The following is a 27518-nucleotide window of genomic DNA, read 5'->3' on the forward strand; positions in this document are numbered from 1 at the left end:
GGCGGGGATTAGGACGGATTAAAAAAAAAGGGGGGGGTGGGGGGGCGGCGGAGAGTGGGATGATGGAGGAGAAATGAAAGCCAGGGATGTCACAAGGTGGAGGAGAGAGTGGGTCCAAGATGAAGAAGGAGAAGAAGAAGAAGAAGCTTGTACATGGTCGCACCTCCATCGCCTGTTACCCCCTGCCTTTTGCCATTTTTCCTCCGGACAAATCCGCCCCCGGTAATCACAAGTCGGGGTGCCAGGTCAGAGCGGCTCCAAGCCGAAGACGACGAGGAGGAGGAGGAGGAGGAGGAAGAAAAAAAAAACAAAAAAAAAAAACACAAAGCAAAACAAACGGCTCCTGGAATGTCATTCGGGAACATCTCTTATTAATCTGCTATTCTTAGCCGCTCGGCCTTTTTACTCCTCTTCCTCTCGCTCCCTCGCTCTTTTCTTCTTTTTTGTCGTCTTTGGAGATGATTCAAAACAGCGAGAGGATAAATTTGGCTTCTTCAAAAAAAAAAAAAAAAAAAAAAAAGCATTCATTTGGTTATTACATTGTGTAATAACCGTAACCACGTGTAATAACTGCGTTATTACACAATGCGCAGATATGTTCGCGAGTGATGGCGCCCTGCGTCGCCGGGGTTGGACAGAGATGGATTCATTTTTGACGTATTATAAAACGGAAAGAGGAGGAGAAAAGGTGGCGACGCCGGAGAGGTAGCTAGTTAGAAGTTAAACGACCTTGGAAGCCGGAATGTGTTCACTCCCTTTCAGGTAACGGTGTGTGCACGTGTGTGCACATGTGTGCACGTGGCGAGGTCAGGCGAGGGGAGAAATGGTTCGGTCCGCTTGCTTTCCCTGTTTCACGCTTTTATTTTGGCTAGGCCTACTGAAGCTCAGATAAGACTAATTAAGCTACACTAGAATAAGTTGGGTTTAGTTTAGTTAAGCTACACTAAGCGTAATTATGCTAAGATAAGTTAAACGCTGCTTTGTGAAGCTCAAATAAGACAAATTCAGTTCAGCTACGCCCAGCCTAGTGAAGCTCGAATTAGGTTCGTTAAGTCAAGTTATGCTTAGTTATGTTAAAGCAACTCTGTTTATTCAAGCTAAGCCAAGCCTAGTTATGCTACGATAGGACAAGTTCAGTTAAGTTTCACAAAGTTAAATGCCTAAATAAGTTGGGTAAAGCTATGCTAAGCTTTGCATATCAAAGCTGGGATAAGATAAGTTAGGCTAAACTTAGCGCCGATAAGACAATTTAAGTTAAGACAAGTTCAGTGACGCTAAAATAAGTTAAGTTACACGAAGATAAGACAAGGTAATTTAAGCTAGGCTAAGCCTAATTGCACTCAGATAAGTTAACCTGAACCTTGTGAAGCTGAAATAAGAAAGAATAAGTCAAGTTACGGTAAAATAAGTCAGGTTAAGCTAAGCTAAGCTAAGCCTAGTTATACTATGATAAGACAAGTAAAGTTAAGCAAAGCCAAGCCTTTTGAAGCTTGAATAACCAATAATATGTCAACTTGTGCTAAGTTACAGTAACATAAGTCAAGTTAAGCTACACCAAGTTGTTCAATTGCACTAAATTAAGCGATGTTTAGATGAGTGAGCTTAAGTAAAGCTATGCTAAGCCTAATTTAACTGAGATAAGACAAGCTCAGCCCCGTGACGCTAAGATTAGACTATTTAAGACGAGTTCAGTTATGCTAAAGTAAGTGAAATTAAGCCAAGCTAAGCTAAATTATGCTAAAATAAGACAAGATGAGTTAAGCTAAGCTACACCTAATTACACAAAGATAAGAGAAGCTAAATGAAGTCAAATAAGTGACATTACATTAAGTGACACTACGATAAGTCAAGTTAGACTAAGCGAAGCCTAGTTCAACTAAGTTAGGTCGAGGTAAGCTAAGCTTAGTTATGCTGTGATAAGACAAGTTAGCTTGCACTAAATTAAGTGATGCTTAACTAAGTCAGATTATATCAAGCTTTTCTAAATCAAGTTAAAATGAGAATAAGATAAGCTAAACCGAGTTAAACTTAGATGAGGCAAGTTAAATGAAGACAGACTAAGTTAGATACTTTATTGATCCCTCGGGTGGGACTTCCAATTCAACACCCCGTTGTCATTATTACACGCAGGTCTGAAGTACGCACACACACAAACACACACACACACACACACACACACACACACACACACGCACACAAACAGAGCATGCAAACATGGTTTCATTGTAGAGGTGCCTTGCTCAAGGGCATTTGTCAGTTCATTGGTTTTCTCAGGTTGGGTCCTTTGCCTCCCTCCTGGAATGGCCCCTGAGGCCCCCCCCCCCCCCCCAACAACACACACACACACACACACACACACACACACACACACACACACACACCAACACACCCCGATACACTACAAGCTAAAGCCAGCTTTGCAGAATTTGATCCAAATCGTCGATAAACTGACCCCCCCCAACACCACCGCACGCCTGCGGGACACGTGTGCATCGAGCATGGAGTCCGCAATCATGGCGGCAGTGGCAGTGGGTTGTGTGTGTGTGTGTGTGCTTGCATGTGTGTGTGCGTATGTGTGTGTGTGTAAGGGGGGAACAAAAGCAGGCCTCCATGGCGCAGAACGAGCAAACGTGCGTCAGGAGAGCGTGCGATGTCAAAAGATGATGAGTGTAACGCCGCTTTGTGCGATGGGATGTGATGTGCACACACACACACACACACACACACACACACACACACACACACTGAGACAGTCAATGACGCACAATGCCGTCCACGTAGAGGCTCCCGGATCGCGACGGCCTCCGGGATGAAGAGCCAATTCGCCCCCTCCTTCCCTTCGATTGTGCGACATCTCGCGATCCAAGATGGCGCGGCGAGGAATGCGCGGTTGTTGGATGCGGGCGGAGGGTCGGGTGAGGTGGTGGTGGGGGGGGGTCGGGGGTCGGCGGGGGCAATAATTGAACAAACATGTGAAAAATACCAGAGGGAGTCAATCAAGGGATTCCCTGTTTATCGCCGAGCAGATCCTCCGTGGGAGAAACCAGGAAGCACTTAGACGAGCCCACGTGGAGTCCCTCCGCCGCCCCCTCGTGCACCGCCGTCGCACGTCTTCTCACGCCAAGCCAACCCCTCCTCCCTCTTTCTCTTCCTCCGCATCATCCTCATCCCCGACGCCCCTCCAAGAGCCCCGGTAATAAACGGCGGTCCCGCCGCCGCCGCCGTCCATCCGCCCCTCCGCTCTGTACAGTACAAGCATGTCACTCCTCTCTGCTTCCAAACTCCCCCCCTTGTTCCCCTTTTTCCCCTCTTTTTTCTCTCTCTCTTTCCCCGCTGTCCTTTGTGTACAGTGTGCTGTGGCAGCGGCGTGCCAGAAAACCCACGCAAACACACACACACACGCACACACACACACACACAGTTGCAGACACACAGCTGGGCCCCAGCTGCACACAAAGACTGGGGTTTGGAAATCAATGAAGGAGAAAGAAGAAGAAGAAAAAAAAAAAAGGAGGGAAAGAGGGTGGGGGGGAGTTTAAATAAATTGGCACTTGAAAAAAGAGGGAAAAATCAGAAAGAGAGGGATGAAAACTCTCGAACCGACGGCCGAGGCGCCAAACATGTTCGAGCGGAGACGTCGGGGGGGGGGGGGGGGGGGGGTGTGATCGGGAGGCGACGATTTAAAAAAAAAAAAAAAAAACAATGGCGCCTGAAAAGCGCGTTGCGTTCGAGGGCCGTCGTTCAAATAATCACCCGACGGGGAGATGCCTTTGTGTCTCCCGACAACTTCTCGCTTTCTGGAAAGTAGCTTTTCTTCGCGTGCTAATGAGTTAACGCCGCTAACCTCCCCCTCCGTTTCCCGCTTCCGCCGCAGCGGTGATTTCGCTGTTTCCTCTCCACTAACGGCCCGACCGTCACTCCACGCCGGCGAACATTGACGGTTTTATTGGCGGAGACAGAGACATAATCAATAGGCGCCTCGGAAAGAGAGGAGGGTTCGAGTCTGTGTTTTCTCTCTCTCTTTCTCGCTCCCTCGCTCGTCTGGTTTGCCCCCCCAACCCCCCAAAATTGCTGTCTTATGAGCCGAGCCTGCCAAATTCATTTGGTTTTATCAAGGACCTTTAACTCCCCGCCTCACATGGCCGCCTGCAGCCCAGCACATTCCAAATCCTGCACACGCGCACGCACGTACACATACACGTGCGTGCACGAAGGTGTTCACGTGCTCGCGCGCGCCCCGTTGATGTAAGCGGGCCTCCAAAAGGCCGCGCTGGGGATGTAGCTGAGGCTTGCGTTTTTTTTTTTTTTTTTAAATGCGGCGCTAATTGCTAAGTTAGCTGGTGTGTTTCCCTGATGAGCAGTATGTGTGTGTGTGTGCGCGCGCAAACACACACGTGTGTGTGTGTGTGTTTTCCTTCTGGTAGTTTTTCACGGCTGTGTGATGCTGTTGATTTGTGAAACGGAGAGCAGCCGGTCGACAAACTGCTATGTAGTGCTGAAGTGTGTGTGTGTGCGTGTGTTTCCGTGTGTGTGTGTGCATAAACACCCGTCACAGGGGGTCTCACGCTGGTGACACACTGGGGGGGGGGGGGTCGCGGCTGCGGACAGAACGAACACACACACAGCCTTTGTCAGCAAATGGGGACTTTGAGGGAACCTTAAGGGATTTAAGGGCAAAAACTAAGAGAAGGAAAAAACACCTTCAGTGATAAACCGGAATTTATTTACTGGAACATATGCGGCGTGTGTGTGTGTGTGTGTGTGTGTGTGTGTGTGTGTGTGTGTGTGTGTGTGTGAGCGCACACGCGTGTGGGTCTGCACACACGGGTGTTTGTGTGTGTGTCTGTGTGTGTGTGTGTGTCACCGTTACAGTTTGTACAGTTTGATGTAAGCTCGGCGGCTTTTATTTAAAGGCGAGACCTAAAATGAATGAACACAAAAATAATTAAAATGTGACATTTTTATTTCAAATTATTTTAAATGTATTAAATGTGAAAAAAGGGATTTATCTCTAATTTATTGATAATTTCTAAATGAAACTAAATTTTTTTTTGAAAAGTCCAGATGGAGAGGTTAAAAGGGTCACGGCGATAAAGAGCACCATGGCACACACACACACACACACACACACACACACACACACATTAAATTAGCATGATGTGGTCATCTGGGAAAACCAGACGGGTTCCTCAAACCTTCTCAGACCTCCACAAACCTCCTCAAGTTTCCTCGGACTTCTACAAAGTTCTACAAACCTTCTCAGATGCCCACACACACCCTCGGACGTCCTCAAACTTCCCGAAAAACCTCCTCAAAGTCCTTAAACTGTCCTGGAACCTCCTCAGATGTCCACAAACCTCTTGAAAAAAAAACTCCTCAAACTGTCCTGGGACCTTCTCAAACTTTCTTGGATCCCCCAGAACTTCGCACACACACACACACACACACACACACACACCTCCAGGATCTCCTGCTCGGATCTCCTCTGACCTCCTCAACCCCGGTGCTGATCCCTCACCTCGGGATGAAGAACCGGCTCCAGGGCTCCTTTTGTCTTGCAGGAGGATACACACACGCACACACACACACACACACACACACACACACACACACACACACACACACACACACACACACACACACACACACACACACACACACTCCGCAGCATCCGCGGAAAGTGCGCTAAAGTGCTCACCTCGGCTCCTCCGCGGGTTGGCCTGCTTCCTCCGGGTTCCCCGGCTCTCCTCCGCCATCCTGGCCGCCGGTCCCGGTTCCGGTTCCGGTCCCGGGTGCGGGTGGGTGCGGGCGTTTGTGTGCGAGTGCGCGTCCGTCCTGAGCGGCGGCCCAAGCGCGTCTGCCGCTGGGGCATCGCCCCCCGGTCGCTGCGGGAGGCGCGGGCCGCGGCGGGACTCCGCGCCGGGCGGTGATGTCAGCGGCGGAGGAGGAGGAGGAGGTTGTCCCTGAGGTCACGCATGCACGCACGCGCATACACGCACGCCGCCCCTTCCTCCGCGTCGTCTTCTTCTTCTTCTCCTTCTGCAACTTTGTGCAGCAAACTTGCAGGAGGAGGAGGAGGAGGAACCCCCTCTTCCTCCTCCTCCTCCTCCCCCTCTTCTACTTCTTCCAACCCGACATCAACACACACACGCACAAACATCCGATTAAAAAAAAAAAACAAAATAAAAAAATTTAATTCATTTTCTTTTCCAAAGCGGGGCACAAACGCATCACGCACAGAAAAAAAACAAAACAAAAAAAAAAAAAAAACACCTCATTGCGCCTCATTGGTGAGCGGGTATGCGTGCACCCCAACCCCCCTGTCATGTATTTTTTACGGCACCTGCGTTGCTGTGACCCCCGGAGAGAATAGGGGACCCCCCCCTCCCCCCTCCGAACCCCCATTGAACCCCCGGCTGCAGGAAGTGGTGCGTTGACGGACCCCTTTGTGTTGCGACCCCGCACCGTAATCTGTTTTGCAAGTGAAATAAAAACACGTCCGAAATAAAAGTTGGGGACCCCCCAAGGGACCCCCTCCCGTCATATTGCAGGGAAGCCATTCACAGGGCATAATGTGTCCCGTTAAAGGCCCTGAGTGGGGCTGTTGATGTGTGTGTGTGTGTGTGTGTGTGTGTGCGTGTGGAGGGAGAGGTGCGCGCACGGAGCAATAAAGGGCAGATTACCTGAGATTAGCGCAGATTAGCGCGCAGGGATTTCAGTGAATAGAAGAAATAGAGCCTGATATTACAGAGCAGAATACACACACACACACACACACACACACATACACATATGATAACATCTATATGTATCAAATATATATAGAGAGACATTTAGATCTATCTATCTATCTATCTATCTATCTATCTATCTATCTATCTATCTATCTATCTATCTATCTATCTATCCATCTATTTGTAAAAAAACTTTTTTATGTACTACATCTGATTTAACATCCTGTGTTGAAATTCAGGATATTTTGGTTTAAAAAATGAAATAAAACAAAAGGCGGTAAAAGAAAAATGAGGAGGAGAGGAAGAAAACACTTTTCCAAACAATTAACCGACATTTTTCCCATTTTTAAAAATGATTATATTTTCATTCCCATTTTTTTATTTATTTGTAGCTATTTATTTAGCTGAATCCAAACAGTTTGCCTATTTAATTCCACTTATTTTATTTTATTTAAGTTTATTTCTTTCACCTTTCCAGATAGGAGATGCAAAGTGCAAATGAACACTCATGACAACTTGTGGTTACTCAGGAAATTTTTAATAGGCAACACACACACACACACACACACACACACACACACATTATTTGTCTTATTTGACCACCGCTTTCTCTGAGGACTGCCAGGGTTTCGCATTTTAATGCACTCTGGAAGAGCAGGCATCCCGGAGGTGGAGGTGGGTGGGGGCGGGTGTGTGACGTTGGGGGGCAGAGGGGTCATCCCGGCCCTTTGTGACGGGATGGATGGAGGAGATGAGGAGGAGGAGCAGGTGGGGGCAATAAACGCCACCGCAGATGGGAGGAGGGGGGGGTCACAAAGGTGCAGAGGTGCTCTAGAGGTCCTGGGAGCTTCTGCTCGTGGGTCCACCTCGAGCAGAACCCCTTTTTTATTCCGACCCCGGGGGCCATTCAACCCCCGCCACCCCCATATTAAAAAAAACAACAACTTAAAAATGGAAAAATCTCCATCCGCTTCCACCTCCACCCGTCTTGGCACGTGTGTGTGTGTAAAGAAAAATACTTTTAAGGTTCGCATGCATGCAGGTTTTACGCAAGGTAACCACACACACACACACACACAGCGTGGAGGAAGCGGTCCCACTGGGGTTTTGTCCCCCGTCTGCAGTGTATGGGTTCAAAGCCCCGAACCCGGGGAGCAGAGCCCTTAAACAGCATATTAAGCAGGAGTTAATTATATGCCAACCTGAGGGACAAAAGGAGGGGACCCCCCCCCGCGCCCCCCCCCCCCGCTGAAAGGCACCACAAGAAAAGAGGAAAGTCATTATGCTGCCCGCTCCTTTGCATCTGAAAACCCCCCTGTTCTTATTTTGGCATTTCCATTTGCAACCCCGCCGACGGAGCGGGGATGTGTTAGGGGGGGTCGCGGAGAGCCGACACACTTTCCATTAACGCCCCCCCCCCTCCACCTCTCACACACACACACACCCTCCTCTGACACGTCTTGGTTGTTCGCAGAAAAACCTGTCCGAGCTTTCAAAAATAACCCCGCGGCCCCCGCCGAGGTCGCCCCGGAGCTAAACGCCGCTCCTCCTTCCTCCCCGCTTTTATGAATTTCCGGAGACTTGTCGGGACAAATCGGGAGTCGGATCCCGAGAGAGAGAGAGAGAGAGAGAGAGAGAGAGAGAGAACTTCCCCTCCGCCTCGGAGCGAATGAGTCAACCGCCGGCGGCCTCTGGCCAGGCTGCGGCGAGGCCTGCCGGGAGCGGAGCGTGCCACGCCGCAACACCTCCACGCCAGTGCAATTTTAAGCGCCGGGGTCCATGAAAGAAGAGAGAGGGAACAAAAAAAAAAAAAAAAAAAAGAGACGCAGAAAATAGCACGGCGAAACGCGGAGCGGACATTTTATTCCCGCAGATTTGAGTTTGAAGCGGCGGTCGACCCCGATCTCCATCGTGATATCCTAGCCTCTAGCAGCGTTAGCTTTACTTTATCATCCGTCGGAGATTTTCCCCTCCGATGGACGTTCGACTTTTAAACCGCGTCCGACGCTAGCCCCCGCCAGATCTACCAGCTTCGCAAGTAGCCTTAGCTTTATCGCTCGTTGGAGATTTTCCCCTCGGCGGCGGCCCCCCGACCGCCGGCGTGCCCTGACGTCAGCGCACGCCGGCCATACTTAGAATCCATTAAGCGTCGTGTCGCCGCGGCCGGCCTCCGACATCAGGTCCCGCTGTCCCAATGCAGCAGATTATTTTGGACATGCTGCCTTTTTTTTAACAAAAATATTTCCCCAATCGGAGGATGTGAGGGCATGGATTTCTAAAATCATCCATGCAGGCCATGTGTTAGTTGCCCCGGGGGGCAATAAGCTAGTTTGCAAGATTCCACTGGTTTGCGTCGGTTGGACGAAGAGGCTGCGGCGCCCTCTGCTGGTCAAATGCCGCAACTGCACCGAACTCTTGCAGGAAAGAAAGGTCCACATGTTCCGACTCCATCCCAAGCTGCACATCTTTATTCATAAACTGGTAAAATATAGCACATTTGTATAAAAATGTAGAAAATTATACACAAAATATAACACTTGGGCTTTTTCCTCTATTATAGTTAATGCTACTGTGATTGCTCTCCGGTGCTAAAGGGTGATAATTCTTTTGCCAGCAAAAAAAAAAAAAAAAGGGGGGGGCTAGACGGTTATAAAATATACACACGCGCACACACACACACACACACACACACACACGCACAAAAAAAAAGCAGTCATTTACAATACATCTCATACATTCTCACGGAGGATGCCGCCCATGTCGCTAGCGTTAAGTGTGGCTTTTAAGGCGGACTCGGTCGCTTTAAGGTGTCTTTGGTACTTTTTTTTTTTTATTTGTTTTTTTCCCTGCTTCGCTCATGCTAGCGCTCTGGATGGTCACACACTCTTGAACAACCATCAGAAAAGAAATGACAGGCTTTATTTGAGGTTAAAAAAAGGAGATCCACACAATTAGCGATGCGCAGATCAGCTAGGAAGTTGCACCAAAGTACCTCGGTGGATCCCCGGGGAAATAACTGTACCGCGGCGGTAGCGATCGGTCGATTGATTGGAAGTGCACTTCTCCATATCGGAGGATTGTTCTTTCCTGGAATAACTTCTCTTTGGGCGTGAGAGCAAGAAGCGGCGAAGCACCCGCGTACCTTAGCCTCAGCTAAACCGCCTGGATCCCAGACATTCATTGCCCAAGCTATTTTTTTTTTTTTTTTTCATTTTTATCGTCAGTCGCGATGCTAAGCTAAGCTGTCACCGATTTTTATTTTTTTTTTTTGTGTGTGAAATGCACCCCAGGAAAGAGCGAGGCACTAGCTGAGCAGGGAAACCAGCATGTTAGCTGCGTTTCGGTAAAGAAAAGCGGAGTGCAAACTCTCCGTCTGGAAAGGCCATGGTGACGGACGTCTCAAGATGAATCCTGAGTGAATGTGTGTGTGCGTGTGTGTGTGTGTGTGCAGGCAGGCTGCGTGGAAATACTGATTCAACAACCCTCCACCCCTGGCAGTATAGATTATCATTTAGTAGCATCTTCAGCTTCTTTTTCTTAAACTCTATTACAGTTTTCATCTTCATACAGGCGGCTGTTGGTGGGTGTGTGTGGGTTGGGGAGGCGGTCCTTTTGGGGGGGCGTCACCCGCTGTCCCATTGTCAGATAACAAAACATATATAAAATGTATATATCAGTTATTTACACCTTCTCTTTCGCCGCTCGGGGTCAACCTCCAGCTGCGTGTCTTGACGGAAGGCAGCAGCAGGAAGAACAGGTACGGGAGTCCGGAGGCGGCAGAGGAAGTAGTACCGCGGGTATCTCAGGGATTTTTGGGGGTTCCGGGCGCGGCGGTTTCGGTCGGCCGATCCTTCTTTGAAGCCAGCGTCAACGCGTCGGCTTACGTTTGAAAATAAAAGGCTCGGGAGGAGCGCGTGTCCCTTTTCGTAAGGACGGATCCTTTTACGACAAGGTGTTCAGGTACTTGTTCTCTCCGGCCAGCGAGGTGAGCATGGAGGTCATGTCGCCCACCGCCATGTTGGACAGGCTGGAACCGGCGGCGAGGGTGACGGAGGTCTGCGGGGTGGTGAGGCGCGACGACGCCTGGGAGGACGAGCCCGGCTGGGGATTGTTGATGGGGCTGAACGAAGAGGACTCGGCGTCGTCGATGATGGAGGTGAAGTCGATGCGGGCGTTGTCCAGGTCCAGGTTTTCCAGGGCGTTGGAGATGGGCCCGGACTCCGAGTAGGGAGCGAGCGGCGCCGACTTTGCGCCGACGGTCGGGTCCACCGTCGACCCCATGCCGTGCTGCTGGTTCACGCAAGGTCCGTTCCGGAGGTCCATGTGTTTCTCCATCTCCAAGCTCATCTGGCCCGAGTAGTACATGTTGTTGTTGTTGTTGTTGGAAGGGGGGAAAATCTCGTGCTGCGGTTGCTGCGGATGCTGGACCGGAGGCAGCCGGATCCCCCGTCTGGGGCTGGAGCCGGACTGGACCGGACTTAGCTGCGCCGGGCTGCCGAGGTAACCTCCCCCGACTTGCGACAGGCTGTTCTGCCGGCTGAGAGGTTTCCGTCCTTGGGGAGGCCGGGGTCCGACCATGTCCGGGTTGTAGCAGGAGCTCTGGAGTCCCGTCAGCTGCTGGTCTTTTGGCGTGGAAGAGCCCTGTCCCCGGCCGTGGGGGCTCAAGGCCAGGTTCTGGTTGGGGTAGGAAGAATACTGACCGGTGTAGAGGTTCTGGTTCTGTGGACTGTGCTGCATCATGGCCGCCTGGCCCGAGATATCCATGTTATCGGAGTGAGGCGGGGGTTTGGCGCCGCTCTGCTGCTGTTCTTGTTGTTGCTCCCACAGGAGCGCTTGCTGAGACTGGACGTAGTTCCTCACCATCATCTCCTTCACCTGCATCATGGGGGTCTCTGACCTCTGCCCGTCGGACAGCGCGGCGCCGGCGCAACCCAAACTCAAGCCTCCCCCGTTGGGGAAGGAGTTCTGGTTCTGTCCCGGGAAGTCACAGCTGGGATTGTTCGAGTTCCTGATCATGACTCGGCCCGCCTGTTGCGGGTAACCCTGAGTCTGCTGCAGGAGCAGCCGCTGCTGCTGGAGCTTCGCGCTTTGACAGGCGCTGCCGCCTCCCATCCCCGCCTGGAACTGCTCCTCGGGTTTGATGGTGAGTTTGTGGGTCCCGTCCGGACCGCCGTAGAGGCCCGGCTGACCGTTGAAGTGCCCCTGCGTTTGCTGGGGCTGCATGCCGGGGTCCGGATACTGCACCCCTCGAAGGTTCTGGAGAGGGTGGCCGGCGGTCTGGGCCTGGCTTCGGCCGTCGCTCCAGGGGCGCGTCTCGGATCCGGCATCCCCGCCTTGACCCAGGGTGGGGTAATGTGGACCCGAGGGACTCAGCTGACAGGTGCTCATGCTGTACTCGGCCTGCTGCAGGAGCGTGTTAGACATACCCTCGGGGTGAACGGGCCTCCCTTGGCCCATCGGGTTCCCGCCGGACCCCGGGGTCACTTCCCCTCCCTGGTTTTGAAAGTGTCCCTGCATATAACTTTGGTCTGGGCAGCCCAGGGGGTCGTGGCTCGGAGACAGCTGGTTGGAAAGGGGCACTCCCCCTCCGAGGTTCTGGTGCTGGTACCCCATGAAGCCCCCCTCGCCGGGCAGCATCATCACGGGTCGGTCCCGGGCGCCGACGGGGGCGAGGTGGCTCTCCATGCCCATAGACTCCATCATCACGTTCTCTGTAATGCTCGGGGGCCGCGGGGAGTACATGTGGCGGGCGATGCTGGTTTCGGAGCCGCGGTGCTGCAGCGCATTCCTCCGGCCCATCATGGACACGTTGTTGAGGCTATTGAAGCGCTTGGGCGCCGCTAGCGGATCCGCCGCCGATCTCACCGGGTCGCTGGCTCGCCTGTTGCCGTTGCCGGGAGCCTGGTGGGGGTAGATGACTCCGGTGCCGTACTCGGTGTTGGCGCTGTGCCGACGTGGACCGCCTTGCTGGAGGAAAGGGGGCAGAGGCTGCCCCTGGTAGTCGGCAAGAGCGCCCCTCCTGCCCGGAGTTCCCGGCTGCTCCATATTGGGCAAAGGAGTGGGCGGAGGGCCGCCGGTCGCCGCGGCGTATTTGGCCTTCAGGCTGTACTGCTGGGCCGGCGTTAAATTGGGAAGCCCCGGCAATCCACCGCCTCCGGCACAGGGAGGTCCTCGGCGGTTGGTCTCCGGAGACAAGGGGTCTCCCCCGCTCTGGTCTTGGCCGAGGAGGTGGCAGCCGCCGCCCATTTGCGAGACCTCGCTGGAGCGCCGGCTGGACAGGTACGGCGACACCATGGAGGAGCGGCGGCTCACGGTGTAGGCGGAGCTGAGGCTGCTGGTCCCGCTTCCTCTCCGGTCGTTGGCGCTGCAGCCCATCAGAGCGCCGCCTCCCAGCTCGTGATTGGACAGCTCCATGACGCGTCGGTTCGACAGGAGCGGCGAAGGCGCGCACATCCCCCGACTCTCCTCCGAACCTGAGAGCGGACACGGAAGTAAAAGAAGGTCAACGCACATCGGTCTTACGCGACATGAAAGATCGTCGCAGGTTTCCCAACGTACAGGGAAGTGCGGGAAGCTTGTTGCCGAGGCAACGGGCGGGTGGCGTGGGTCTGCGGATCTGCTTCAGCTTGTCAATTTTCAGATTCTCCAGCCTCTTCAGAGCCTGAGCCGACATTCCCAGCGTTCCAACACTCCCTGCTTCTCCTCCTCCTCCTCCTCCGGCCGTCACGCCGTCATCCAGGGCGGTGAGGTCCTCCAGACTCCCCGCGGCGTTCAGGTTCATCTCCACCCCGCTGTCGTTGTTGTTGGTGCTCCCCAGCGGCGAGCGCTCGCTGCTGCACGACGACTGACCTCCGGGGCTCTGCTGGGATTTCTGTCGAGAAGACCTTCGTCGTCACTCGCCGTTCGCCTCTCCGACGACGACGACGACGAGCGCGTCTCGGGTCGCCACTCACCAGAACGTTATCGGGAGCCAGCAGCTTGCAGTCCTCTCGCCGCGCCTCCTCTTTCTCCAGCAGCAGCTCCGAGTTCGGACCTCCGGGGGTCAAAGCGGAGCCCGGCGGCCGAGGGCCCGTGTCCCCACGGTGCTTCTTGGTGATGTGGGCCTCGGGGCCGTGCACCGTCTTCACATGCTTGCGCAGCGAGCTCGGGTCCGTGTAACGCTTGGTGCAGCCGGGGATCTTACAAATGTAGGGTTTCTGCGGAGGGAGAACCTCGTATGAAGGACCGGTGTGGACTCAAAAAAGGCAAAGTAAAGCAGCAGTACTCTCCCACACAAGTGAGGTCAGGTAAGGAGTGCACAATAGTAGTGCACATACTATTGTGCACTCCTTACCTCACTTGTTACTAAGACACTTTCTAGTTTTAGCACTTGTTTACTAAGACACTTTATAGTTTCCCTGAGACACTTTATAGTTTATAGTTTATTTCTAATTCTGCCTTTTTCTTTTTATTATTTATTACTGTTATATTTTCTGTAACTCTGGCACAACAATTTCCTTCGGGATTAATAAAGTTGTTCTTATCTTATCCTATCTCATCTTCTCCATAACTGGACCTATTTTACTCTTAGCGTATCCATTTCGGAGGCTTGTAATCTCTAAAGTGTTGAGATTGAGCCAAAGGCTCCACGGTGTGTCCGACCTCATTGGAGTGAGTCCTGTTCTGGTGCTTGGCCCGATCCGAGGCGTTGGAGAAGGCCTTATTGCACCCCTCGTGTTCGCAGACGTACGGCTTCTCCCCGGTGTGGGAACGCAGGTGGGTCTTCAGGTTCTCCAGGCGGGAGTAGGCCTTGTTGCAGCCTTCAAACTGAAGCACAACGTTGTTTTATTTCAAATGGCGCCAAACACATTGTTTATTCATTATCTGCATTTTGGGTCTCGGGGGTTCACCCTGGATTAATCACATGGCCGCATATAGAGACATACGACCATTCGCTTAGTCCTACACCCATGTTTTTGGACTGTGGGTGGAAGCCGGAGGACCCCGAAGGACACGAGGAGACCATGGAGACCCCGAAGAGAAGGGCCCCGTGTCAGAATCCCGCCCATGTTTAAGCTCTTACCGAATCAATCAGAATCGTATCCCGCCTTTGGAAAAGAACCTAAAAACCGTGTTGCCGAAAAGCTCCACTCACAGTGCACTTGTGTGGCTTCTCTCCTGTGTGTCGGCGCATGTGGACCACCAGCATGTACTGGGCCTTGAAGGGCCTTTGCTCCCTCGAGCACTCCTGCCAGTGGCACACAAATTCCTTCTTCTCGCCGTGGATGTGCTCGTTGTTGATGTGCTGCAAGGGGGGTGAGAATCGGACGGTGAAGGTCGCCGCTTAGGAAGGAGGCGAGGGGGAAGTTCCCGTTCCGCCTTACGTGGACGAGTTGATCCTGCGTATCGAACTCCTTGTTGCAGCTCTCCCACCGGCAGTTGGTCTCGTAGACGGCCTCCGGTTCGGGCTTCCCATCCTCCTTGTCCAGGTCATCCCTGCCGTCCAGCAGACCCAAGAGGGGGTCCTGATGGAAAATGAAGGGTTCGAAACGATCGTCAACTCTTTGCATCCCTTGTTGGAGTCGCAGCCGGCGCAAGAAGTTTACTTGGCGCCCGAGCAGACCTGGGTGCCGGTGGAGGACGGGCTGGCCACGTCTCCCTCCGACCGCTCCTCCAGGCTCTTCACGTTCACGCCGTCCATCATGCCGCCGAGCCCCGGCTCCGTCTTCAGCTGCCGGAGAAACGTGCGCACGGTGAGTCTTTTCAGAGACGCTGCACGGGCAAAGCGGGCGACCGAGGCGACCTTACGTGGCCGTGCTTTGGCGGAGCGTGGAGCCTGGGGTTGTGAGGGGGCAGGCGGGATGCTTGGCAGGGGCCGGGCGTGTGCGTCCCGGCGCCGCCGCCGCCGCCGCCGCCTCCGTACACGCCGCCCTGCAGCCTGGACTGGCAACTGATGTTGCTGGAATAGTTGAGGGAGGGGCTGCGAAGGAGTTGACAAACCATGAGGTCAAGCGATGCTTTCGAGTACCGTCTCCGTCCGGTGGAAAGCGGCGGTGTGACGAGGAAACGGCGCCCCCTAGTGGCGGAATTCGGCGGCGGGTTCGGGGCGTCAGAATCAGAAATCTGACCTCATGGCGCCGACGGAGAGGTGGCCGTAAGAGCTTGCCCCGTTGGGGTTGCAGCGGGAGTTGACAAAGGCCACCAGGGAGTTGGGCGAGGTTCGGATGACCGTCTGCAGGTCCACGCTGGCGTCCGACAGAGGGGAGATGGACAGGGCTCGCTTCTTACTCAGCTTCAGCATGGACCGCGGCGTGGAGAACCTGGAGCCTGCGAAAGAGAGGGGCGTGAACCGAGCCGATCGGCTTCCGACGGACAAGGAAACCCGACTGGCGTCGCCGCGTGTCCTACCGTCAGCGACGCCCATCTGCTCGGATCCGGCCGACACCTGGCAGAAGCCGTGATGGGAGGACATCGTGTTGTTTTGGTTACAGTAGGGGGCGCTGTTGCCTGCAGGATGCAGAGGGAACATTTTGCACGGGCCGGGGAATTAACGCGGTGACATATTGCATCTACGCCGGCGACCTATGACGAATTCTATGATGTAATAACGGCGAGGGAATAATCACAAAAGCTCATTGTGTTGTCTTTAAATGCTGCCCGTCGGCCGACACATTTATAATACCGTATGTTTCGCGCTATCAAGCCTCCTGTAAAACCTTACATTTTCTTAAAAATCAGCCACGCGCCTTATAATCCAGCGCGCCTTATGTACGTATTCTTGTTGCGCTAACTGATCTATGTGGTACACTGTGCTCAAACATCTGCCAAAATGTTTTGGTGCAACTTTTGTAAGCAACGATGCCGTTCCACTCGATTGCTCCCACCTGAAACAGGGATGTTGTATTAAAGTATTCCTCGGCCGAATACGGGTTGCAACATCCGCCGCAACCTCCGCCGCTTTTTAATAGGGGTACGTGCTGCGCTTCAACATTGCATTACTGTACATTTGTGTGTATGAGGACCCCCAAAAATGGCACCTGTTAATAGACATGCTTACAAAGCGGAGTTCCAACTCAAGGCGATCAGCCTCGCAGTAGATCATGGGAAGAGAAAGAATTCATGAATCGATGGTATGGAAGGAAGGGAAGAAAGCAGATGACGTCAAGAAGATCGAACAGAGTTTCTGAGGGAGATGAATAAAGTTCAACTAAACTGACTGTTTTGTATTGCTTTAAATACTAAATGTCTTATCATGCACCTTATAATGTGATGCGTCTTATGGTCCTCAAAATACGGTCGTGTAATTAACGCTCAATCTATTATATTCATTCATATCATTCATTCATGTGTATTTCTTATCCTGCCCTCAGGGTCGGGGTGGTGCTGGAGCCGGGGTTCACCCCGGACCCGTCGATATCTACCCAAACTATTCACCCTTCTAAACAATTAAGGTGGGATTAACTAGCGTCTTCCAAGTGCGGGTGGGTTAAAGACAGGTGACCGAAGGAGCGGTGGAGTTCCGTCCGTCTCCACGCGGGGGAAGTTCTGAACTTTGCCACCATTTCAGAAATCCGTAGAATTTCATCCCGGGCCTCTCAGGTGTCCCGAGGTCCAAATCAGCTGCAGCTGTTGGATGAAAAAGGGGGGGGGAGGTTTTTGGGGCGACGGAGGCGCTGACTCACCCTCGTTGGGGGGGATGCCCCTGTGGCCCATCATGCTGAGCGGCGGCGGGGCCTGGGGGGGCCTCATGTACTGATCCATGCAGTGGCCCATCCCCTGCGCCGCCGCCGCCGCCGGTCCGTGGGACATGGCGGCCGTCATGGGGTTGTACATGGCGCGGCAGTCCGGCGGCGGGCCGTTGAGGCGCGGGGCGCGCAGCGAGGACACATCGCCGTACGGGGGCTGCTCCGACGGCACCAAGCTGGAGGGCGGAGAACACACACGCCGCACTCAGGAACTCAAACGCAGGGAAATTCTGCGTTTTATCTCTAATCCCGCATATTTGCAAGGATTTGCCCCCCCGATGGAGAGCTTCTACCCGGCGGTGATGCGTCCCTCTGACCACCAGATGGCGCCTCTGCATCGCGCCGGATGGGTGGGCATTCCCCGAAACTTTCCAGCCTGGTTCTTGAATTTCCACGCGTTCCCTGACAGATCTTCGGTCTCGCTGGCGGGTTCAAAATCTCCCTTTCCTGCCGACCCCCCCACCCCTTTGTCCCGCTCGCCCCCCCCCCCCCGCCCTTAAAGGGGCAGCCTCCATCCAACCAGCGTCCCCTTAATTCCCCCTTTCACTTCTTTAATTCCTGAACCGCGACGCGTATTCCACGCTGGAGCTTAATCCGGGCCTTCTAATCCACGCCGATGGCTCCCCTCAACCCCCCGCCGCCGCCGTCACCGCCGCCTCTTTCTCTTCTCCCATTGAGCGTCTCCGTGCATCTCCATCCCTCTCCACCCCCTCTGTTCCATCTATCTATCCTCCTCCTGTCCTGACCCCCCCGCCCCCCTTCCCCCGCCACCCCAGCCCGGGTTCGGGGTAACCTGAGCGGGGTGCGGGGCAGTCATGCAGAGAGCGGCAGGGCCTGGTCAGCCTGTAATTAGCAGCTGTCAGAGAAGGGCCGAGTCCACCCCGCAACCTGGGTGGCATGAGGGAAGGAGGGAAGGAGGGAAGGAGGGAAGGAGGGAAGGAGGGAAGGAGGGAGGAGCGGGGGCTGAGCTAGCACTGTGTCCGCAACAATTGCAGCCAGACCTGGGGTTGAAACGGGGACGGATCGTGAGCGGCGTCCGCCCTGTCGGAGAGGGGGCGGGGGGGGGGTTCGACTCGGAGGACGGCATTTTTCCGAGCGTCCGGACGGATTCGGTGTTAAACTTTAAAAAAAATCCCCCAAAATGAAATTGTGCGAGAACTGACGGCTAACGTTTGGGTTCCTCGCGCTTCTGAACGGCGTACAATCTCATGATATTCACAGCTTTTCAAGATTTATCCTCTCAGGTCGCGGAAACGTTTCTCCCCTTTTTTTCTTCTGTAAACCGAATTCCAGTCTGCAGCACACAGCAATAGCTTTGTTATTGCGCTGTTATTACATCACTGTTACATCATATCTCTAGCCCCAGTTAGGCGGTTCGTCGGAAAACCCGTCAGAAATGACGTTTACGTCCGACCGGTCACTCAGCAGGCCTGGGAATTTTTATTTTGCAGAATTTATGAAGGAATGTTGTTTGTGAAGCTGGCCCAGAGACATTTCCCATTTTTGGCAACCCTAGTTCCTTCTCTCGGTGAGCAAATTAATCTTTAAATTGAAACAAACTTTCCTGTGACAAACAATAGGAAAAAGGATTAATCCATCCCCGACCCGCCAAAATAATAAGTTGTGTCAGAAAGATGGAGCCTGGAAAACTACTTTTCTATGCCGACGACTGCTTCGTATTCGAGAGCGTCACCTCCCTTTATGGAAGTGACGATCGCGCCGTATCGTACCACGAGCGAGCAAGATCGGAGATGCCTCGTTGGTTCTTCACCACATCTATCGCCTCTATCTGGGCTCTCAGATAAAAAAAAACTCAAAAACAAGGAGCTAAGAACCAAAGAGGGGTTTAGCAGGGGATGCTAGCAGCCTTTTAGCAGCTAGCTTCTTCACCGACCAACATTTTGTTCTCGTTCTAATACATTTTATTGTTTGCAAACAGATGTGTCCTTGGTAGAAGAACTCAAGAAATCACTGTCCAACCCAAAAGGTATTAGCGATGGCTACCTTTAAGAGCCCAAGCTAGCTGCTTTGCACCTAGCGTGGCTGTGCGAGTGATGTTAGCGGCGAGGCTGGCTTACCCTCTGGAGGGCTGGCCGGCTGATGTCTCGTAGTGATACAGCCCCTGGTGCGGCTGCATGTCCACTGGCATGGGCGCTCCGAGGCCTGCCGCTCCCCGCACACCCCTGTCGGCAGGAAGAAGACAAGGAGGAGGTCGGGTCAGGGCAGGGAGAACGAACAAACAAACCAGACCCGAACATCGGACACGCTGGAGAGACAAGAGGAAAACAATAGCGGTTGCGGGGAAGGTGATGTAGGCCGGTAATAACGGAGAGCGGGAAAGAGGGTAGGAGAGGCAAGAGGGCAAACCCGACTCTGCCAAGAGACTTAAAGGTGGGATGTTTAACAAAATAAAAAACACCTTTTAAAGTCTTACAAATAGCGGAGAGGATGAAACACCCTCCATCTTTGCCTCTCAGAAAACTGAACTCAACAGAGCTCCAAGGCTCTAAGGCTCCAAAAAATGGATTTTTCTCCTCATGGTCATCAATTTTCAGGATTTTACTTTTCGGCACAGCTCGGGTACTGCCTCTCGCCTCCACCCCAGGTCTTGTTACCTCGCAAAAGCACAGATTAGACAAAGCCTGTCAGAGGCTTGGCCGTAATCCCCCCTTCTCCAAACACCATTGTGCACCTCAAACGCCGCTGACAGACGGCGAAAACCTGCCCGCACTTTCCCATCCGGCAAGCCGACGCTCTGGGCTCGGACTCCCCTGTGAAGCCCGAGGGTACAAGTAGCACCGAGGGCCATTTTGGCGAGACCTTAGCTGTCGTCTCTGAGGCAGGCGGGTTACAGCCAGGTCATTCTGGCCGATGGACTCGGGTTTGAGCACCTGCTCGACACGCCTGCATGTCGTGCAGGGACTCCGAGGCGCACCTCGGAGATCCCTTGAGAACAGGAAGTGGCGGCTTCTGCTAATAAAAAGCCGCACGTGTTTGCGGCACCTTTTCATCATTAGGCTTTTCCTGCAAGAGGCAAGAGGCGGGGCTTAACCTGTACGGGTCACCTGCCAATCACAGACATCCGGCCATTCACACGCTCATTCACTTCCTACACTCCATTTAGAGCCTTCCAAGAACACGCCGAGTGTTTTTGGACTGTGGGAGGAAGAAGGGGAACATGGAGAGAACCCAGGCAGGAGAGGATGGAGTGAATCCAGACAGGAGACGCTCGAGAGAAACCGGGCGAGAAGGAGCGCATGGAGAGAATCCATGCAGGAGAACCTCGAGAGAACCCAGTCAGGAGAACCCCAAGCCCTAACCCACAGAGAGGATTTGGCCGTGTAAAGTTAGCGTGCGGCTAAGCTGGGTCTGCAGGTCTGGCGGTAAACGCAAGTCCGACTGTCCAATTATGAGCCGGGAATAACCACAAACCACAGCTGTCCAGAGCTAATAAATTCCAAGGAGTGCGACAGGACACACACACACACACACACACACACACACACACACACACACACACACACCTGTCAGTGTCACCGGGGGAGGAGGGGTTATAATCGACTGTCCATCCAGTCTGGACAGAATATGTACGTGAGATTCAGAATAGGAGTTAACGGGAGGAACCTCTGTGGCAGGTGCGCAGGAGAACGTGCAGGATGTGTCTTTGTGCCTGTGTGTGTGTGTGTGTGTGTGTGTGTGTGTGTGTGTGTGTGTGTGTGTGTGTGTGTGTGTGTTGGACATGATAAACGGCTGAGGGCCTCAGGACAAGAGTGAATAAAACATGACAGTTCCTGCAACTGGCGGTCTCTTTTAATGTTTTTTTTTAACCCACGGCTCTCCGTCTGTGCACGCCTTTGGGAGCGTGCATGGAGGAGACACCGTGCACGAAAATGTATTTACATATTCTCAAGTGTAAAAAGCCCAGTGTTTAATAACATGCATTTAAACACACTGCATGTTCACTGCATCAGATTTGACTGACAGGTGTCGTCTCCGGGGAAATATACTTCCTGATACTTCATAATACCTGGTCCCGAGTACTTTCTACCATGACTTGGTGACTTGACGTGAATTAACATAACAATTATTTTCAGACAAAAACTACTAGCAAGTATTAGCTTCATAGCTAATGATAACAACAATGGTTGTATCTCCATGTAAAATTGAGCCCTACAAAGTATTTTTAGAGGGTTCATTCATTCATTCATGTGTGGCGTCGGGGCATCGTGCTATTTTGGGCAACTCCTTTGTGAGAAAGTCTGGGCCAGTGCGCTCCGCGGTGTAATTTTGCGGCGCTCGGTTTGAGAAGGAGGTGGAGCCGCTGCGTTTTGAAAAACGAAACAAGAAAAAACAAAAAAAAAAAAAAAAACACTGGCCATAAATCAAACGGCAAACCAAACAAGGCCGCCGGGGCGGGATGTTTGGCCACTGCTCTGCACACACACACACACACACACACGCACACACACACACACACACCTAAGACGGCTTTGTCCGAAGCGGCGGCGTCTATAAACACGATAATAACTCACACCCACTGTGTGTATATACTGTATCTGAAACAGGGAAACAATCAGGACGTAGCATTTTTTGCTAACTAAACCAACCATTTCGACATTCACCAATCAATCACCGATGAATGAATGAAACGCAGATAGAGGCTGTTGCCCAACGGTAACGCGCAACCTTTGACCCCCTTTTGTCGTACGTAGCTTGAAATTCTCCTGCTGGCTTGCGGCGCGACAAAAAGGCCGCCGTCCAGCTACCTCTTCCGGCAGTGGCTACTTCCTGGTGAGGTCACGCCGGGCCAAACTCCACCATTTGGATCCCGCTGGTGTTGAAAGTCTACTGAAAAGTCGCCCCTCTCCTTATGGGATTTTCAAATCAGCCCGGGTCGTCGTGGTTACCAGAACCGGGGTTTATTCACAAGGAAAGACAAGAATTAATAGTGGCATGTGAAAGCCCAATGGCGTAAAGCGAGCGAGTTTAGCGCTTAGCGGGCTGTCCTTCCAAGACAAATGCCATCATGGGTTGTTTCACCAGGCGCGCCAAACTTGGCGGGAAAGTCGGCGTCCACGCCAGGCTTGTGCCACGTGAAGCGCGACGTGCGCTATTAACTGGCGGGAGGCGGCGATTTCCCTCCCGGGGGGGGGGGGGGGGGGGGGGGGGGGGTCTGCTGGGAATGAAAACGGGAAGGAGGGTGGGTGATGCGTTTTCCGGCGTAGCGCCGCGGACGGTGGCGGTTCACAGGTCAAAAGGGGGGGAGGCAGCGGAAGGAAGGAATGCGGCCATATGTGGGACCGGATCACCCGACTGAAAGCGGATCCCGGTGCGTCCTCAAATGAAGACGTTAAATCCGACAGAGGGGAAGGCGGCGGGGCTGATCGTCGCCGCGCTGTCCCGCACTTCCTGTGCGCCCGCAAAGATGGGAATTCAACCCCCAACCCTGCCGGACCTTCCCACCCCCCGCATCACGTCAATCAAGGTGTAAACACTTAGCATGTTTTTGCTGCAGAGAAACCTTCTTCCTCCTGCGCTCTCACTCTATCTCTCTATCTCCTGCTCCCTCTTCCCCCCACACAGCTGCCTCCACCCTCTCCCTCATTCCTTTCCTCCCTCCCTCTCCCTCGGCTCATTCCTTCCCTCCGTCCCTCCCCCTCCCCCCTCCTGCTGGCGGAGCTGCAGTCGAGGTGGGTGTTCTCGGGCTGTTATGACTTGAGAGACGATAATGGCAGCTATAATGTAGCCAGCCGTTCCTGATGTGGCCGGGCTTGTGGAGGATTCTGTTGTGTTAGGCCTGGAGACGGAGCGGTGGGGGGGGAGGCGGAGCTCGGCCCTCGGCCAACCACAGCCCGGATCCGGACTCCTTTACCTTTTTTTTTAACCTCCCCTCTTCTTCTTCTTCTTCTTCTTCTTCTTCTTCTTCGTCTCTAGTCTCTCCTCCCTGATTCCTTCCAGCCCTGTTGTTTTCCTTCAGTGGTAAACTGTGTTTTCAAATACTGGTTTTGTTTTTGTAACCCCCAGGCCCCACCCCCCCGACCCCCGAACCCCCTCACCCCCCCATCCTGCCTCCGCCCGGCACACACCAACCCCCTCCCACCCCCACCATCTACCCTCCACTGTGTTTTTTTACCCCTTTTACTCCAGACTGCGTGGAATTCCTCGGGGCTGCTGTAATGTGATGGGGGTGTGGAGGTGATGGGGCGGGGGGGTGTGGGGGTCGCGGTGTGACCAGCGGGCCGGAGACATCACTGTAACGTACGATAAGCCCCCCCCCCCGACTTGCTGACCTGCCGCGAGGAGGATTAACGTCATTCTGAATTTTCATTTTAGCGGCTTTGAGTGCCTTTGCACAGCGATAGGGTAAGAGGCTAATATTCTAACAAGCTAGCACAGCGAGATTCGAAAAGCACGGGCGCCAACGCGTTACCGCCGCGTCGGCCCGGGGATGCCTGCATGTGTACGCGCATGAATTCCGCATGTTTCAATACTAAGCTAGTTCATGTGTGCTAGTTAAGGCTATACTCGGGTTTTTTGCTGTTGCTGGCTAACAAAAACAGAACTGCATCTCACCACCTTTCTAGTTCCCTTCCACATCCCGCCACGGTGTCAAGGAGCAGCTCACGCTCACATCAGCTGATCACAAGGGGGTTTGGGGCTGTTGGTCACTAGCTAATAGCATTCAGTTCCGGGATGGACAGGCCTAGCTTGGTGCTACTTTCGAGGTCAAACGCATTTAACCACCGATGAGGGATCGTGAACTACACGATAGGTCAGAGCGACACCTGAACGCATTACAAGAGGGTGAACAAACACGGATGACAAACACAGGTGCAAGTGTTGTTAGCGCAGCTATCCGCTTTGTCATCCATTACTACAGTCCAGTTTAGCTTCGTTGACCCTCAGGATCACACACCTCATGGTGGATTAAAACTGACACCTGAACGGATCACAAGAGTTTAGACGGTTGACAAACATGGCCGACAAACATGGCAGCCACTGTTATTAGCGCAAATATCTGCTGCGTCTTCCTTCCCCCGTCCTCATGGATGCTACTTCCTGTTCTCTCCCGATCATCCTTACTTTGTGCTGCCCCCTCCTCTTTCTCATTGGCTGTCGGGCCAGACGCGATCACGGTCGGTTCAGTGATCAACGAATGAAATTGTAGCATGTTTGATTGACAGGTCGGGTCGGTCCATTCCCCTCACTCACGGGTTTCCCTGCTGACTAGCCGCGCCCACTGCCTCTAGCTAGCTTCACCAACTTGCGCTAACTGCTACTGAAATATGTCAACATAGTAAAACTTGTAGTGCGACAGGACAGAGTGTCACTGCCGCATAACTCAGACGCCGACCTTTCGTATTTCGTCAACGTGCGTCGATAAAATGCTTTCTAAGAGCGTCAAGATCTGCGATGCTAGTTTGGTGAGTAATTCCCTTCCAGTGTTTTGTTGCCGGGTCCGTTGCGGTGGTTTCCACGGCAACGCACGGTGCCCAGTCAGTTGAATTCGGGCCGGTTCTTTTTTTTTCCTCCAGGGAGGGGCGGGCGAGGTGTTTCCACCCCCCCCTCCACACACACACACACACACACACTTCTTCTGCGCCCTTTCTCCGGGCCACCCACCCACCGCCCTGCACATACCTGCGGTTTCCTGTACCCGACTCCTTCTCTACCCTCTCTCTTCACCTCCAGCACCCCACCCCACCTTCTCCGTTGTCCACCATGCTGCACGGCGGCCCCCCCCGACCCCCGACCTCACCCCTACCCCCCCAAACCGTGCCACTTTCTGCACGTCAGAGTGTCAGGAGCCTATCAGGTGGGCAAGGCGCCGGCCACAAATATGTCTTTGAACTCCTTTTAAGGAGAGGAACCGGAGGGAGGAAACGGGGTGTGTATGTGTGTGTATGTGTGTGTGTGTGTGTGTGTGTGTGTGTGTTGTGGGGGTTCAGGGAGAGAGGGATGGATGGATAAAGCAGACGTGGGGAGGCTGATTCACACAGCTGGCTCCCAGCTGTGGGCCCCGTCTGCTCTGAGCACGCCGCTATCTATAAACAACAAAGAGCCCAACCCCCGTTTTCCAACGGTGGTGGTGGTGTGTGTGTGTGTGTGGGGGGGGGGGGGGGGTCGTAATTTGCAGATTTTGTCTCCACCTTCATCAGAACCACTCGCTCACTCCACCCGAGCCCTCCGCCCTCCGGCCCGTTTCGTCTGTCCTCCCGTTAGCATCGCCGAGCAGAGAAAAAAGCGAAAACAAATAATAATAATAACCCCGTTCACCTCACAGAGAGGCTGTAGTTAATGGTAAAATAAAAATCTTTACTGACAAGCTTGGGTGGGCAGACTATATTTATAGCCTGCCTGTTGCTACTTATACATATATGTAAGTGTGTGCGTGTATATATTCTATATATATATATTCCATCCTTGCATAACACAGCTGGAAGCAAGGCAGGAAAGAGAATGTGGAAAACCTGAGGAAGACGAGAAAGAGGAGGTGGGAATTTGTGTGTGATTGAGTGTGTGTGTGTGTGTGTGTGTGTGTGTGTGTGTGTGTGTGTGGGTGGGTGGATAAGCACCGCACGCAGCAGCGAGAGAGAGAGAGAGAGAAAAAACAAACACAGGGCGGCGAACGGCGGCGGGTCAGGAGTGTTTATGGCTTCATGTGCGTGGGAGGAACCGCGTATGTGATTCCTCCAGAGTGGCGGCGGCAATGGACGCCATTATGACTCCGCTATGGTCTTGCTTTATGTGTAATTTATAGACCCCAACCCACTTTTTTTTTTTGAATCAGCATGAGGGAGGGATGCAGCCATGGCTGCAGGAGTGTTCCACGCGACTAGAGGTTCATGGTGGCGGCGACAGGTTTCGCCGTGGCTCCGGCGCAGAATGCCGCCGCTCCGAACCGGAACCCGCTTTCACTTCCTGGTTTTGTTGGAGGCTTGTGTGATCGCAGTCAAACGGCGAGGTGAGAATCAAGATTTTAGAAAAGTGAGCATAACACTGTTGCTATGGTCACACGGCAAATAATAATAATAATAATAATAAGAGGCGTAAACACGGTGTCCGGAGGCGGCTAATGCTAGCACGTTAGCTTGCGGGAGGAAGTTGGTGGAATTAGGGTGCAAACAAGAGGCGCCGCCATTTCTGTCTGAGACGCTAATGGGCCTCAAAACCGTGAACGCTGGAGCAGCCAATCAGGTCCGGCGGCTGCTCAGACCTGGCGGCGGCACGCGGTGATGTCATAGATCGGTGATTCAGAGATTAGCGGTGTCCATTTGCACGGATATCGACCTCCACTTCTTTCCCTGACCGTGTTTTTCCTCAAACGAACCTTAATTAATTAGACGATGAAGTCATTACAGAGTAACTAGGAGCAGCGGGGCCCCTGTGTGGTCCCCACGCCCACCTACAGGCTGATATATGGCAGCCATTTGTCTTAATGCACAGATGTGAGGGAGGGCAGATGTGCTAGCTTTCAATTAGCCGGAGCAGATAATCCCTGAATACGACACTCACACAGACACACACTTCCCCCCCCGAACAAATGAAAGAGCGGTCGCGGGCTGTCAGGAAAAGACGAGTCATCGGCGTCCAGAGGAGACGGCATTCACAGCTGCACAAACACACACACATACATCCCTGGAATGGGATGGATGTGTGGAGCAGCAGTCGGGAAAGTGATACCGCGGGAGAAGCTGGAGGAAGCTACGCTACGATCTTGCTAGTTTTAGGCGACAAAGTGCTAATGCATGGGAGGAAAGGGAGTGGGGGGGGGGGGGGCGGAGGGGTGGATGCATGGGGTAGCGCAGGAGGGGGTGTTAGCCGTGGGGGGAGGGGGCGCAGTGAGAGGTCCCAATAGGGCTGTAATACTGCAATTAAGCAGCATTAGCATCACTGAAAGGTAACAAATCAGCTAATAACAAGCCTAACAGCTAACTGAAGGGGGTGGGGGGGTGAAAGGCAATCGGGGGTTGAAGACCCTAGAATGGTTGCACTGAGCAAAATACAGTTTCACGTTACCAAACAAAACGTCAGCGGCTCACACACGCACACACACACA

At 53.2% G+C, this 27518-nt stretch overlaps 2 protein-coding genes across 3 annotated transcripts in view; both read right to left on the reverse strand.

Moving 5' to 3' along the window:
- Positions 1-5832, reverse strand: part of LOC147232707 (zinc finger E-box-binding homeobox protein zag-1) — a 22676-nt gene extending 16844 nt beyond the window's left edge. The window contains exon 1 of the mRNA XM_086149697.1: positions 5699-5832. Coding sequence (XP_086005823.1) covers positions 5699-5756 — 58 coding nt within the window. The 5' untranslated portion in view covers positions 5757-5832. The remainder of the gene's footprint in view (positions 1-5698) is intronic.
- Positions 5833-9184: 3352 nt separating this feature from the next.
- gli1 (GLI family zinc finger 1) overlaps positions 9185-27518 on the reverse strand; it is a 35245-nt gene continuing 16911 nt past the window's right edge. Inside the window, exons 2-13 of one of the 2 annotated variants that reach the window (XM_086149690.1) lie at positions 19537-19641; positions 17396-17634; positions 16122-16220; positions 15842-16040; positions 15522-15693; positions 15337-15444; positions 15098-15238; positions 14869-15018; positions 14376-14540; positions 13688-13930; positions 13293-13605; positions 9185-13207 (exon numbers count right to left, since the gene is read on the reverse strand). In XM_086149690.1, coding sequence (XP_086005816.1) covers positions 10677-13207; positions 13293-13605; positions 13688-13930; positions 14376-14540; positions 14869-15018; positions 15098-15238; positions 15337-15444; positions 15522-15693; positions 15842-16040; positions 16122-16220; positions 17396-17634; positions 19537-19607 — 4431 coding nt within the window. In that variant the 5' untranslated portion in view covers positions 19608-19641 and the 3' untranslated portion in view covers positions 9185-10676. Of the gene's footprint in view, positions 13208-13292; positions 13606-13687; positions 13931-14375; positions 14541-14868; positions 15019-15097; positions 15239-15336; positions 15445-15521; positions 15694-15841; positions 16221-17395; positions 17635-19536; positions 19642-27518 lie in introns of both variants that reach the window. The other variant, XM_086149689.1, reaches the window with a different exon arrangement.

Source organism: Fistularia commersonii, chromosome 7 (genome assembly GCF_037954325.1).
Source record: "Fistularia commersonii isolate RoL2024-O1a breed Wild chromosome 7, RoL_Fcom_v1.0, whole genome shotgun sequence".
Taxonomy (NCBI): domain Eukaryota; kingdom Metazoa; phylum Chordata; class Actinopteri; order Syngnathiformes; family Fistulariidae; genus Fistularia; species Fistularia commersonii.